At 38.8% G+C, this 16,558-nt stretch overlaps 1 protein-coding gene across 5 annotated transcripts in view; it reads right to left on the minus strand.

The window, feature by feature from the left end:
• Positions 1-16,558, minus strand: part of LOC139757414 (uncharacterized) — a 584,870-nt gene that overhangs the window by 135,215 nt on the left and 433,097 nt on the right. For 4 of the 5 annotated variants that reach the window (XM_071677893.1, XM_071677894.1, XM_071677891.1 and 1 more), the window contains one exon: positions 16,202-16,278. The exons of the other annotated variant lie outside the window; for it this stretch is intronic. In XM_071677893.1, the coding sequence (XP_071533994.1) occupies positions 16,202-16,278 (77 nt within the window). The remainder of the gene's footprint in view (positions 1-16,201; positions 16,279-16,558) is intronic. 5 annotated transcript variants of the gene reach the window in all.

Consider the following 16,558-nt stretch of genomic DNA (forward strand, 5'->3'; position numbering starts at 1 on the left):
CGAGAGGAAGGATGGAAAAGAAGCGAAGGAAGGATGGAAAACAGGCGAGAAGAAGGATGGAAAAGAAGCGAGAAGAAGGATGGAAAAGAGGCGAGAAGAAGGATGGAAGAACGTAGATGGCGACGGAACAGAACAGGCGTGTGATGGAGGGAGGGTCTCGCCGGCGGGAAAGGGACAGAGTTACGGAAGAGAAGCAAATGGAACAGAATCGCCAATGCATGTGAATGATTCATACATTTCACAAGCACGGTTACCTCCAAACAGCCAATATCACGCATTAAAACTCACAGAATTCATCAACGGTATATCAACTGACTGTAATATTTCTTTCGTGTATCTCCCCTGACGATGTGATTATTACACGAAAGTGCACTTGTGAACTTAACGCGTTTCATTTCCCCGTGGACTCACATATATATATATATATATATATATATGTATATTCAATCCATCATACATGACATAAAACGAACAATACTGCACAGATTTATTTACTCGAAAAATGCATATAATCCTCTTATCCATTTTTTCCCTCCACTGTATATTTACAGTTGTAAATCCCTCGTTGACCCTCCCGGATAACACGGACATAACATGTTCCAAAATACGTTTACTGTAATATAAACCCGCTAATTTACATAGGCGATGTATAGCGTGTGTGTGTGTGTGTGTGTGTGTGTGTTCACGGGAAGGGGTGATGACCCATTTGTGGGGCTCCATCTGCCATCTTGTCTTTTGATCGGACACTATTTCAAAATGTCTCTAATGGTACTTTCATTGCTTTTCTCTTTGCTTGGACTGTTATGTAGGTGATTTCTCCTCCTCATAGTGACACCAGAAATCTTATCGGGTAACGTAAAAACCTTCTTTGGACAATATCAGAACCTCTTCAAGGGCAGTATATGGGAAAGCCAGATAACAGAAGACCTGATGGTCTATGACGAAGTTATCTGCTGGAGGACAGTAGACAGATAACAAAAGACCTCATGGTATATGACCAGGTTATCTGCTGGGGGACAGTACATGGGAAAGCCAGATAACACAAGACCTGATGGTCTATGACCAGGTTATCTGCTGGAGGACAGTACATGGGAAGGACAGATAACACAAGACCTGATGGTCTATGACGAAGTTATCTGCTGGAGGACAGTAGACAGATAACAAAAGACCTCATGGTATATGACGAGGTTATCTGCTGGGGGACAGTACATGGGAAAGCCAAATAACACAAGACCTGATGGTCTATGACCAGGTTATCTGCTGGAGGACAGTACATGGGAAAGCCAGATAACAGAAGACCTGATGGTCTATGACGAGGTTATCTGCTGTAGGACAGTAGACAGATAACAGGAGACCTGATGGTCTACGACAAGGTTATCTGCTGGAGGACAGTACATGGGAAAGACAGACAACAGAAGACCTGATGGTCTATGACGAGGTTATCTGCTGGAGGACAGTAGACAGATAACAAAAGACCTCATGGTATATGACGAGGTTATCTGCTGGAGGACAGTAGACAGATAACAGAAGACCTCATGGTCTACGACAAGGTTATCTGCTGGAGGACAGACGGTACATCTTCTCTCTAACTTGGTTCATTCTCTCGTCCTCTTCTTTCTAACAGTACATTCTCTCACCATCTTCTCTCTAACTTGGTTCATTCTCTCGTCCTCTTCTTTCTAACAGTACATTCTCTCACCATCTTCTCTCTAACTTGGTTCATTCTCTCGTCCTCTTCTTTCTAACAGTACATTCTCTCACCATCTTCTCTCTAACTTGGTTCATTCTCTCGTCCTCTTCTTTCTAACAGTACATTCTCTCACCATCTTCTCTCTAACTTGGTTCATTCTCTCGTCCTCTTCTTTCTAACAGTACATTCTCTCACCATCTTCTCTCTAACTTGGTTCATTCTCTCGTCCTCTTCTTTCTAACAGTACATTCTCTCACCATCTTCTCTCTAACTTGGTTCATTCTCTCGTCCTCTTCTTTCTAACAGTACATTCTCTCACCATCTTCTCTCTAACTTGGTTCATTCTCTCGTCCTCTTCTTTCTAACAGTACATTCTCTCACCATCTTCTCTCTAACTTGGTTCATTCTCTCGTCCTCTTCTTTCTAACAGTACATTCTCTCACCATCTTCTCTCTAACTTGGTTCATTCTCTCGTCCTCTTCTTTCTAACAGTACATTCTCTCACCATCTTCTCTCTAACTTGGTTCATTCTCTCGTCCTCTTCTTTCTAACAGTACATTCTCTCACCATCTTCTCTCTAACTTGGTTCATTCTCTCGTCCTCTTCTTTCTAACAGTACATTCTCTCACCATCTTCTCTCTAACTTGGTTCATTCTCTCGTCCTCTTCTTTCTAACAGTACATTCTCTCACCATCTTCTCTCTAACTTGGTTCATTCTCTCGTCCTCTTCTTTCTAACAGTACATTCTCTCACCATCTTCTCTCTAACTTGGTTCATTCTCTCGTCCTCTTCTTTCTAACAGTACATTCTCTCACCATCTTCTCTCTAACTTGGTTCATTCTCTCGTCCTCTTCTTTCTAACAGTACATTCTCTCACCATCTTCTCTCTAACTTGGTTCATTCTCTCGTCCTCTTCTTTCTAACAGTACATTCTCTCACCATCTTCTCTCTAACTTGGTTCATTCTCTCGTCCTCTTCTTTCTAACAGTACATTCTCTCACCATCTTCTCTCTAACTTGGTTCATTCTCTCGTCCTCTTCTTTCTAACAGTACATTCTCTCACCATCTTCTCTCTAACTTGGTTCATTCTCTCGTCCTCTTCTTTCTAACAGTACATTCTCTCACCATCTTCTCTCTAACTTGGTTCATTCTCTCGTCCTCTTCTTTCTAACAGTACATTCTCTCACCATCTTCTCTCTAACTTGGTTCATTCTCTCGTCCTCTTCTTTCTAACAGTACATTCTCTCACCATCTTCTCTCTAACTTGGTTCATTCTCTCGTCCTCTTCTTTCTAACAGTACATTCTCTCACCATCTTCTCTCTAACTTGGTTCATTCTCTCGTCCTCTTCTTTCTAACAGTACATTCTCTCACCATCTTCTCTCTAACTTGGTTCATTCTCTCGTCCTCTTCTTTCTAACAGTACATTCTCTCACCATCTTCTCTCTAACTTGGTTCATTCTCTCGTCCTCTTCTTTCTAACAGTACATTCTCTCACCATCTTCTCTCTAACTTGGTTCATTCTCTCGTCCTCTTCTTTCTAACAGTACATTCTCTCACCATCTTCTCTCTAACTTGGTTCATTCTCTCGTCCTCTTCTTTCTAACAGTACATTCTCTCACCATCTTCTCTCTAACTTGGTTCATTCTCTCGTCCTCTTCTTTCTAACAGTACATTCTCTCACCATCTTCTCTCTAACTTGGTTCATTCTCTCGTCCTCTTCTTTCTAACAGTACATTCTCTCACCATCTTCTCTCTAACTTGGTTCATTCTCTCGTCCTCTTCTTTCTAACAGTACATTCTCTCACCATCTTCTCTCTAACTTGGTTCATTCTCTCGTCCTCTTCTTTCTAACAGTACATTCTCTCACCATCTTCTCTCTAACTTGGTTCATTCTCTCGTCCTCTTCTTTCTAACAGTACATTCTCTCACCATCTTCTCTCTAACTTGGTTCATTCTCTCGTCCTCTTCTTTCTAACAGTACATTCTCTCACCATCTTCTCTCTAACTTGGTTCATTCTCTCGTCCTCTTCTTTCTAACAGTACATTCTCTCACCATCTTCTCTCTAACTTGGTTCATTCTCTCGTCCTCTTCTTTCTAACAGTACATTCTCTCACCATCTTCTCTCTAACTTGGTTCATTCTCTCGTCCTCTTCTTTCTAACAGTACATTCTCTCACCATCTTCTCTCTAACTTGGTTCATTCTCTCGTCCTCTTCTTTCTAACAGTACATTCTCTCACCATCTTCTCTCTAACTTGGTTCATTCTCTCGTCCTCTTCTTTCTAACAGTACATTCTCTCACCATCTTCTCTCTAACTTGGTTCATTCTCTCGTCCTCTTCTTTCTAACAGTACATTCTCTCACCATCTTCTCTCTAACTTGGTTCATTCTCTCGTCCTCTTCTTTCTAACAGTACATTCTCTCACCATCTTCTCTCTAACTTGGTTCATTCTCTCGTCCTCTTCTTTCTAACAGTACATTCTCTCACCATCTTCTCTCTAACTTGGTTCATTCTCTCGTCCTCTTCTTTCTAACAGTACATTCTCTCACCATCTTCTCTCTAACTTGGTTCATTCTCTCGTCCTCTTCTTTCTAACAGTACATTCTCTCACCATCTTCTCTCTAACTTGGTTCATTCTCTCGTCCTCTTCTTTCTAACAGTACATTCTCTCACCATCTTCTCTCTAACTTGGTTCATTCTCTCGTCCTCTTCTTTCTAACAGTACATTCTCTCACCATCTTCTCTCTAACTTGGTTCATTCTCTCGTCCTCTTCTTTCTAACAGTACATTCTCTCACCATCTTCTCTCTAACTTGGTTCATTCTCTCGTCCTCTTCTTTCTAACAGTACATTCTCTCACCATCTTCTCTCTAACTTGGTTCATTCTCTCGTCCTCTTCTTTCTAACAGTACATTCTCTCACCATCTTCTCTCTAACTTGGTTCATTCTCTCGTCCTCTTCTTTCTAACAGTACATTCTCTCACCATCTTCTCTCTAACTTGGTTCATTCTCTCGTCCTCTTCTTTCTAACAGTACATTCTCTCACCATCTTCTCTCTAACTTGGTTCATTCTCTCGTCCTCTTCTTTCTAACAGTACATTCTCTCACCATCTTCTCTCTAACTTGGTTCATTCTCTCGTCCTCTTCTTTCTAACAGTACATTCTCTCACCATCTTCTCTCTAACTTGGTTCATTCTCTCGTCCTCTTCTTTCTAACAGTACATTCTCTCACCATCTTCTCTCTAACTTGGTTCATTCTCTCGTCCTCTTCTTTCTAACAGTACATTCTCTCACCATCTTCCCTCTAACTTGGTTCATTCTCTCGTCCTCTTCTTTCTAACAGTACATTCTCTCACCATCTTCTCTCTAACTTGGTTCATTCTCACAATTTCAAGATCCCCTACACTCATGTCTCTTTCTCCTCCAAACAACTAATCATCAATTCTTGCCTTCTCCAACATCATCCTGCCCTCTTTCTTACATCCACACCTCCTGCCTCAGGCAAGTCCCTGTACGACAATATGCCACAGAACCACAATCCCTGCCTCTTCTCTAACCCCAGGCCGTGTACCTCCTTTTAACAAATAACCTTCCCAACATACCTGCCACCTATTCTTCTTCATTTTCTGTTAGTCTCTTTTTTTCTGTTTCTCATTTAATGCCCATCAATTATCCCCTTTTTTCCTTTCCAATCTCTTGACCATCTCTTATACTCAAAGTTTACTTTTCTCTCTCCCGAACAGTGAGTGCTATACCTTCATGCAAATTATCTTTGTAGGTTCTTATAGGTACCCATTCTCTCCTCCATTTCCACTTCCCAGCTTAAGAAAAGTCACACTCAAATTTCAACCCACAACATTGTCTCCATTCTCTTTCAACTCTCACCTACTAGGTATCCCCTGGGGTTTTCATATATATTGCATCACTATCAGTCAACCAAATATCAAAATATACTTTGTGATATTTTCTTTACATCTTTAAACTTCTAATACATCAATCCTGTTTTGGAGCTCACAAACCAATACTACTGCAACTCTAAAATTCACCTTAAAGCAAATTACTTCAGATAACCAAGCCTCTATCATGAAATAATATCTCTAGTTCCGACTTCTATGCCAACGCTGGATCTTTGTATTCATAAGACATTTCCATCTCTCTCCTCATTCCCAAACCAAAAGTTCTATCTAAACTTACCATCTCATAGTCCTTCATAACAATTACTCGACCTTTTGTGCGACTGGCCATCCCATTCATACCCATCGTTTATTCTTTATAATCATAACCTAACAACCACTTTCTTCTTATTCTATAATCAAAAAGCTTAAGCCTTCTCTCTCTTACAAAACACTACAAATTCATCCTTAACTGTAAGAGTTCTGATACAGATGTTAATTTCAGTCTTGTGACCTCTCTTTTCTGTACTAATCTTCTCCCAGAAACACTCAATTTTTGTTCAACTATCTATCTCCCTTCAGTGTCTTACTCCACTTGAGATATCAAAAAGCAACAAGCAAGTTAAATTCAAATTTTTAAAAAAGCTTAAAACTTTAAGAACGAAAATAGCCATTACACTACAATTAGTCGATATATCTTGATAGTCTCATTTGAAGTTCTTTTGTAATAGGGAAACAGAAAAGTGTTCTGCTTCAATTACACACTACTTCCACTGCTCTCTGATCCTCTTTCTTTCTGGTACTCACCCAATATACTAGGTTACATTTCACTATCAGATGAACTCATTTTACACACTATTAACAAAAATAAAAAGCATAAGCACAGCACATGTGAATAAACACAAACACTAGGTGTAAGACTGGTCAATGGGGGCTTGCTTTCATGTCTGTTGGCCAAGTCATAAACCTGCTACCAAATTTCTCAGTGATTCCTACCTCTGGCAGGCTTGGCATTGTTGGGCTCCAAATTTTTGCATTACCTATCCTGAGCACATGATCGATCACCTGCTCCAAAACCATGAATTCCTGAATGACATTGTCAGGCCACCATACGAGCGCATTGCCAACAGATGCAGGAGGGTCAAACAATTCTGATATATCAAAAAAGATTTTTTTGACCTATTGTAAGCTCGTCAATGTCGTGGTGAACGTCACATTCTTTTCCAGGCTCACACCCCAATATGTAAACTCCACATTTCCTCATTCATGAGATACATTTCACTCCCTTCATTCTCTTTTAATGAACAAGACAACCCTAGTTCTCTTAATTTACAACTTTGGAACTTCAATTATATTATTTACACCATCATATATATCTTTCTGCAAGCAAACATCCCTCATTGAAATTTTAGTGACACCTCTCCTTCCATTCCTTGCTGCTCTTGTCCCTCCAAAATATCATGCCTTACTGCATGGACATCTCTATTTTGTAGCACCATAAATGCTGACCACCTAATCAACAGTTCATCTCTAATTTCTCTCTCCTACCACTATTCCCAAACCCAAAGGAGACAGTGAACAGTTGTAACAAATCATACTAGCCAATAAACCATGGAAGCCCATAAGTTAGTTTTATTAGCATGTATCTATGTAACTAAACACAGCTCTTGACCATTTGTGGGGTCAGGAAAACAAAGGGTTCATCAATGATCAAAGTTAGCAAATATCAAGGTTAATGCCTTTTTGAGAAACGGGGGTTAGGATATAAAGCCTTAGAATTTGACGACCAATACCCTAAGAACAAATATATATCCCTGCACCTGTATGTAATAAAGATTAACTGTGTGATTGAGAGGAACATAAGTGAGAATAAGTCAAAAACAGGTACTCACCAAATACGTGCACTGAATCCACACACAGACAAAATAAGGAGAAAGGGAGGCCTATTTATTTGATGCATTAGGGGTGGAGACATCATGCACTGATGAGGCAGGTGGTCAAGGAGTTTAGGTGGACTCATGCAACAGTGGTGAAGAAGGGGTGGACTTGCAAGGCAAGCGAGGTGAACTTGCGCGACAGCAGGGAGCCAGACGATTCAGGTACAGGAGGAGTGATTGTAGTCTTACGGAAATATTGGGTGATGGTCCTTTTGTTACTGATACAACAATCTTTCATCATACAACATCCAATATACTATGGTACCATGAATACATTCACAGGCTAGAAAAATGTATCCTAAGGTTAGGTCCTTCTAACAATAACTTACTGACATCATTTAAGCAATTCAAAATGACAAACTAGTGGTATAGGTACATTACACAACAGGATTCATCTTATCACTGGCAATGGTTCATCAAAAGATGGCAACAGCAGAAGTTCTTTATGCATTAGGTCACTGTCTTGGATCTACATCACCTCAGAAGTCATACTTGGTCACATGCTTGAAACCTAGTAGGTAGTAGGTGGTAAGAAGCCACCAACCAAAAAAGTATATTACCTGTACTATGTGCCTGGGTACTGGGAGGGTTAGTGACAGTTGAGTAGTTAGCCAGCACTTCAGTGGTTATCATGCTGCACTACTTTGACTCAGGTAGCTGTCTTTTCTTTCTACCTCACCCACATGTGGAATGCCAGCATAAAGTCTACAAACATACAATCTCACCTTGTCACACGGAAAACCTTACAATACTTTACTCAAGCAACTCACTCTTCATAACTCTAGATTTTCCTGCAGCGAGTGCCTTGTACTAGCCCTGCCGCAGGGCAAAATGGCAGAAGCAGGAACAAACAAGTAGTGGGTATGAATGTTAGAAAGAAGCATTAGGCAGAGGAAAGAGCTGCAAGTAGTAGTCAGGAACATTAGGTAGAAATAGCTGGCAGGAACATAAGGTAGGAGCCTCTGAAAACACTGCCTCAGAGTTGCCCTCTGCCAGTGGCCCATTAAGGGTGAGGCATAAAAGGCTACAAAGTGGCACTAAATTTCACCAGTTATGGAAACTTTTGACTGGCCACCCCCTTGAGGGAGTTCTTGAAGAAAATGGGAGTCAGAAATATAGACATACAGATAAATAGATAGATGGATAGACAGATAGAGAGATAGATAGAACTAGATAATCAGAGTCTGCTAACGGAGACAAGAGGAGTTGACTTAATAGAAAATGAAGGAAAAGATTATCACTCATTCCCAGTTCATCAGCAACTCAAATACGAAATACAGTAACATGAAATAAAATATCCCATACAGTAAATAACCTCTGTAACTTGGAAAAATACCTAACTACTAGCTACTATCTACAAATACAACTACTGTATGTCTGTGTAAGCAGCATTTGTTGATTTACAAAAGGCATATGCTAAAATCAAGAGGAAAGCAATGTAGGAAGTTCTAACTCTATATGGTGTACATGAAAGACTTCTCCATCAGCTGCAACAGCAGTATTTTGTGTACTGAAGTGACATGTCAACTTAGCTACTTTATCAGAGATGGTTTAGTATGACTAGAACCCTTTGTTTCACTAACACAAATTACATATTGAAGGTGTGTTTAAGTGATGTTGTGGAAGCTGCATGTGCCTGAAACACCATCATAACATTGGGAAGAGAGTAATGATAACACAGATACATATATAACAGCCAGAGATTTCTTTCTACTCCAGCCCCTTGTTTCATCAAGTTTTTGGCATTTCAAATTTGACATAAAGTAGTTTATAAATCTTACATAACAATTTTTTATAATTTGAAAGCACTATCTGGCCAATTATCTCTTATACTAGCATATTACAGTATGGGTATACTGGTAATGGGAAGTAAGGTACTTTATAAACAAATGTCAAAACCCAGCTCCTTGACAACAAGCTTAACAACTAAGACATTTCAGCTTTACAGCTAGTAGCACTAAATCATTTTCGGTAAACGATGATATTTGGCTTTGATGGAAAACGAATGGTCACCACAAATCTATATAAAACCTACAATACATATATCAAACAACACGTTCTTTTTACATAATTTCATTTCAAACGAATTTGTATTTCTGTCTTTTCCTCCACTTCCACTGACATAATTGTGGATTAGTGCATACATACATCCTTTTTGGTTATTACATTTGTAGAACACAAGTCCTTAGTCCCAACCAACAGTCTAGCAAAATGTAAAAGGGGAAGAAAAAATGGATATGGTACTTCTTATAAGATACAACCTAAAATTTTAGAAATATTGGCAAATTATGTTATCCTTAGACAAAATGCAAAGGGAAAAATAAGAGAGTAAGTCTTCCTAAGTGTTCCAGTGGTATAAAGCCTCAAAATATCCTGAAAAACTGGAAAAATTAAGTGAGAGTAAGAATGGAATACTCATGATACTACAGAAGGCAGTGTACACATTAAAGGTCATTTCAACCATGCACATGGAAACCAAGAAGAAATACCTGGATTGACAAGGGGTTAAGAGATATATGAGGTATAAGTTTTGAATGTGCTATGGAAAAATTCTGAAACCATCATGTAACTGAACACAAAACCACAGAGGCTGTCAAAACTGCTTGGTAATTTAGAACATAAGATACAGCATTTTACTCAAGAAAAAGTGACCGTGCTCTAGTCCGAATAAATAGTTACTCATGAACTAAAAAAAATCACAGTGGAATCCAGAACACTGGGAAATACAACGATGTAAACTTTGCAGGGATAAGCAACATAATCTGCAATTTTGGCAACAAGGCAGCAATGTACAGCGGTGACCTCTTGTCTTCATCATGTACTGGATGACTAATATCAATAGCTCTCTATCTATCCATCTATCTCTATCTCTGACACCTGTTACCAACTGGAACTCCCTCCAGGGGGTGACCATGGCAGTAGAGTCTCCATAGCTAGTAGCCTTCTCTTTCATTTTTATAAATATCCAAAGTACTGGACTTTACAATCAAAGACAGAATGTTCACTATGAGAATAATGAATTCCACTCTCTCTAATCTTATTCAACATCTAATTGAATTAATCTGGACAAGTTTTAATGTCAAAGTGAAATTTCAAGAAACTGATTGGTAATGAATTGCTAAAAAAAATCACAATTATTAATTGAAAATCTTCTATGAATACTGTTAGTATTGTAGAATTCTGATTTTGTGGAATAATTTGAAATGACCTCCGAACTGTCAAAAATAGAGTTGAAAGTTCATCAAAAATTGTATATCTACACAAAGGAAAAGGTACATCATCCGTAGAGAATCATATTGTATACTAAACATTTTCAAATATGCAACCCCAGCAACCCATGCTAGGGCTCCTGGAAGCTTCAGTTGACTCCTTTGGAGCAGGAAGTTCAGCAAAACTGTTCTTTTCATCCAATGATGATACAGCCTCAACAGAAGAAGACTTTTTGTGTTCAGAGCAACCATATGCAGGCCGAGTCTGGCAACACCTGTAAGCTAAATGTTGCATCAATTCAAAAGGAAAATGCAGTGAACAGAAAGATGATATACTGGCAAATGCATAACTAATAAGAATGATGGCAGAGCTTTTCTTCTTAAGTAATAGGAATTGGATATAATATTTCATTTATGATGAATATGATTCTCTACCCTAAAAACTGGATATTATTTATTTAATTTACTTTGTCACTGCCTCCTGTGTTAGCGAGGTAGCACAAGGAAACAGACGAAAGAATGGCCAAACCCACCCTCATACACATGTATATACATACATGTCCACACACGTACATATACATCTCACCGTATATATATATATATATATACACACAGACATATATATCTATATATATACATGTACATAATTCATACTGCCTGCCCTTATTCATTCCCGTCGCCACCCCGCCATACATGAAATAACAATCCCTCCCCCCGCATGTGTGCGAGGTAGTGCTAGGAAAAAACAACAAAGGCCACATTCGTTCACACTCAGTCTCTAGCTGTCATGTATAATGCACCAAAACCACAGCTCCCTTTCCACATCCAGGCCCCACAGAACTTTCCATGGTTTACCCCAGACGCTTCACACACCCTGGTTCAATCCATTGACACCACGTCAACCCCAGTATACCACATCATTCCAATTCACTCTATTCCTTGAACGCCTTTCACCCTCCTGCATATTCAGGCCCCGATCACTCAAAATCTTTTTCACTCCATCTTTCCACCTCCAATTTGGTCTCCCACTTCTCCTCGTTCCCTCCACCTCTGACACATACATCCTCTCTGTCAATCTTTCCTCACTCATTCTCTCCATGTGACCAAATCATTTCAAAACACCCTCTTCTGCTCTCTCAACCACACTCTTATTGCCACACATCTCTCTTACCCTTTCATTACTTACTCAATCAAACCACCTCACACCACATATTGTCCTCAAACATCTCATTTCCAGCACACCCACCCTCCTCTGCACAACTCTATTTATAGCCCACACCTCGCAACCATATATCATTGTTTAAACCACTATTCCTTCAAACATACCCATTTTTGCTTTCCAAGATAACGTTCTCGACTTCCACACATTTTTCAACGCTCCCAGAACTTTCGCCCCTTCCCCCACCCTATGATTCACTTCCGCTTCCATGGTTCCATCCGCTGCCAAATCCACTCCCAGATATCTAAATCACTTCACTTCCTCCAGTTTTTCTCCATTCAAACTTACCTCCCAATTGACTTGTCCCTCGACCCTACTGTACCTAATAACCTTGCTCTTATTCACATTTACTCTCAGCTTTCTTCTTTCACACACTTTACCAAACTCAGTCACCAGCTTCTGTACTTTCTCACCCGAATCAGCCACCAGCGCTGTATTGTCAGCAAACAACAACTGACTCACTTCCCAAGCTCTCTCATCCACAACAGACTGCATACTTACCCCTCTTTCCAAAACTCTTGCATTCACCTCCCTAACAACCCCATCCATAAACAAATTAAACAACCATGGAGACATCACACACCCCTGCTGCAAACCAACATTCACCGAGAACCAATCATTTCCTCTCTTCCTACACATATACATGACTTACATCCTTGATAAAAACTTTTCACTGCTTGTAACAACTTGCCTCCCACACCACATATTCTTAATACCTTCCACAGAGCATCTCTATCAACTCTACCATATGCCTTCTCCAGATCCATAAATGCTACATACAAATCCATCCGCTTTTCTAAGTATTTCTCACATAAATTCTTCAAAGTAAACACCTGATCCACACATCCTCTACCACCTCTGAAACCACACTGTTCTTCCCCAATCTGATGCTCTGTACATGCCTTCACCCTTTCAATCAATACCCTCCCATATAATTTACCAGGAATACTCAACAAACTTATACCTTTGTAATTAGAGCACTCACTTTTATCCCCTTTGCCTTTGTACAATGGCACTATGCAAGCATTCCCCCAATCCTCAGGCACCTCACCATGAGTCATACATACATCAAATAATCTTACCAACCAGTCAACAATAAAGTCACCCCCCTTTTTAATAAATTCCACTACAATACCATCTAAACCCGCTGCCTTGCCAGCTTTCATCTTCCGCAAAGCTTTTACTACCTCTTCCCTGTTTACCAAATTATTCTCCCTAACCCTCTCACTTTGCACACTCTTGACCAAAACACCCTATATCTGCCACTCTATCATCAAACACATTCAACAAACCTTCAAAATACTCACTCCATCTCCTTCTCACATCACCACTACTTGTTATCACCTCCCCATTAACCCCCATCACTGATGTTCCCATTTGTTCCCTTGTTCTTAAGTAAGCAATCACCTTAAATCTTAAAATAAACTGCATTGTATTTCTTTCTTTGGAAATCTTTAGAGACATGAAATTACTTACCTGGTATATCTTTTACAACAGTTTTGGAGGCTTCTGTGATCAAACCTCAACAAAGTAGACAAATAAAGGAGGCTAATGATGTTCAAGGAATATCTGAATAATACTGTATGTGGGCAGATCAGGTACATTCTCAAGATACTCATCATCAATTAAAGCATCTATCAGTCTCATAACAACACCTATCATACATACTGCTAACATAATTTAGTTCTAAAGATACGAGGCTGAAAATCCTCCTCTTTTGTATGATCACAATCTAAATACAGAAACAGATGAAAATGCCAGATGAATATTTGTTTCAAAAGGCTCCAGGTAAGGTGTAAATGTGTTTGGCTCTAAACAGGATGAAAAGAAGTGAGACAGTTGGTATTTTTGAAGAGTGAAATCAAGTGGGAGGAGGAGGAGGAGGCAGAACAGTCTGTGAATGTCCATGGGGTAATTTCTGTGGTAGGAGGGCAAGACTAAAAGAATGGGTGATACTTTTCATCAGAGCTGTGGATCAGTGTTGAAGGGTGTAGGGAAGCAAGTACAAAACTAATAAGGGTTAGAAATAGCTCATGCATCCACCTGTAAGAGGAGTGAAGAAGAGAGCTTTATGAAAAGACTATATGTCCAAACCATTTCAGCACACCCTCTTCATTTCTTTCAACCACACTCTTCTTATTACCACATCTCTCCCTTTTATTACTTAAACCACCTCACACCACATATTGTTGTAAAACATTTCAGTTTCAACACCTCCACACCACCTCTGCACATCCTTATCTATAGCCCATGCCTCACATCCATATATCATTACTGAGACCACTATACCTTCAAACAAACTCATGTCTGCCCACCCACATATATCCAAATATTTTTCCCTTGCCTATGACATTCAGATTTATCTCTCCTGTGCACTTCAAAAAGTGATTTCTTTACAGTGTGTTTTTCAACACTTAAGGCTATTTAGCAGATTTCTGATGAAATTCTTCTTGTATTTCACATTTATATGTCTGTAAAATACTTTAGGCTTGATATTTCATTATATCAATTTCAGTATAATCAAACAAAATGATTAGTGGTAGAGTCTATATATTCTTTTTTGAAACACTGCAATTCTCATGCTTTTAAGCAATTATAAGGTGTTTCTAAAGTAATTTGTAAACTCCACGATTTGCTTTAAGAAAAATAGAAAATACTAAATGGGAAACTTATTTTTTGAGAAGGCAACTGGTCATTATTAGGGCATCACCCAGAAATGATTCAGGCAACAAAAGGGTTCAAGGAGATAAAATTAAGGTATCTCGTGAATGTAGGGCTTCATGATAAATGATATAATTAATTTGATGTGCAATGACTCTATGCACTGAATTTTCCAGTCAAAAGAAAAATTGATGTCCCCCCTCAATATGGAGTAATAATAAGACTCAATAATTGTCATGAATTTTTGGCGCACATACAGTATCAAAATCAGTTATATATTCCTCTCTCTTGCCGTAAGTAGGGTCTCCTTTTTACACTCTTCAGTATGAGAGACTATACTGACATCAATATTCACTGAACGTCATATTATTTACAGTGATCTCATGAAAATCTTCGCTGAAGCATACTCAGCGACTTTTGAAAGATGAAATTACTTTAAAAGTTGTTGTGTCACATTTCCAGGGCATATTCTTTACTTGTTGTTACACTTTATTGCCAATGTAATGAAAATTTGTCCAAAACGCTGAAAATTCTCCTTTATGTCTTTGAGCATCTAGGCTATTTCCTTGGGGGTTTAAATCTCAATTACTGCTCCATACAAATCTGTTTTTTACATGAATTACTTTAAATTCTTTAGTTGTTGCAGGACCAAGGACTGACGAACATATGGCTTCACTTATGAGCTCACATCCATTCTCTAGCTATCATGTGTATGGTAAGATTTATCATTTAAATACGAGTATCTAACTCTTGCACTCAGCAGAATGAATATGAAATAAAGCTTTATAATACTCTGTTTAACCATGCTCAATGTCCTGTCTGTCATATTTGCAAAATTTTAATATGGAATCTACAAACAGTCTTTTAAGTTCACTGCAATCATATTTCTTAATCTTTCAGAATCTTAAATACAGCTAATTATAAAAGGACTTTGTTTTAAAGTTACAAGTGCATGAATATTAAATGGAATGATGCGACACTTCAAAGTCTTTAATGATGTGAGTTATGTTTGGACAAAGCCGTGAACAATACTCTCTTCCCATTAAATGATATCCAATCTGACTGAGCCTGACTAGCACCCTTCCAACTCTGGGTGGCTATCATCACACCTTAGCTAATAATGTACATACAATCAAAATAATGAAATTCTTAAGTTCAGCAGCTATACAGTTCTTTTTATTATTTTCAACTACAACTACGTATCAATCTTACTTTCTATCTACAACTGTGCACTAAAAAGCACTACATGAAGAACAGTGAAACCTTTCCCAAAGTAATGTGACTACTATGGATGGTATCCCGCCAACCTTACTAGGCACTGAAATGGACTGCTTTGCTTGCAAATATTGTACAATTGTTTACTGGTTATGAAAAGATAGTATGTGAGTATGTCTTAACTGGTATGCAGCAAAACATTCCGTATGTTATTAGTCATGAAACTGAGCTTGCTAAAAGACTCTGTTGGCTACAAAGGTTAGTATTCCCACATCCTCTTAGAATAATTTTAACCTTTTACTGTTAATTCCTTCACGCCAACAACCCTTCATTATTTTTCTGCCTTCCAAGGCCAATAAACATGTGTTATGCTTGCCTGATCATCATTCTGAAGTGTTGATGGATTTTCTTGAGTTGCAGACAACACTGCTTGAGGCTGATCACAACATCCAGCTGATCTCACAAGATTGAATTAGATTAATTTTCTTGCTTTCTTTGGTTTAGTTAAGTGAAAATCTGATCTATCCAAGACTAGCCTTCAGTTGTATACATATGTGGTAAACATGCATCATGATATTCTACTATGGCATGGTGATAGATGAAAATGAACAGCTTAGTCACATACTCTACTTGTAATATATATCCCTTACTAAACTAATATGATTCTAATAAGAAACTTTCTTTACACTAATAATACCACTTACTGCAATAGCAAATGAAGGGGGCAGAGCTG

Source organism: Panulirus ornatus, chromosome 26 (genome assembly GCF_036320965.1).
Source record: "Panulirus ornatus isolate Po-2019 chromosome 26, ASM3632096v1, whole genome shotgun sequence".
Taxonomy (NCBI): domain Eukaryota; kingdom Metazoa; phylum Arthropoda; class Malacostraca; order Decapoda; family Palinuridae; genus Panulirus; species Panulirus ornatus.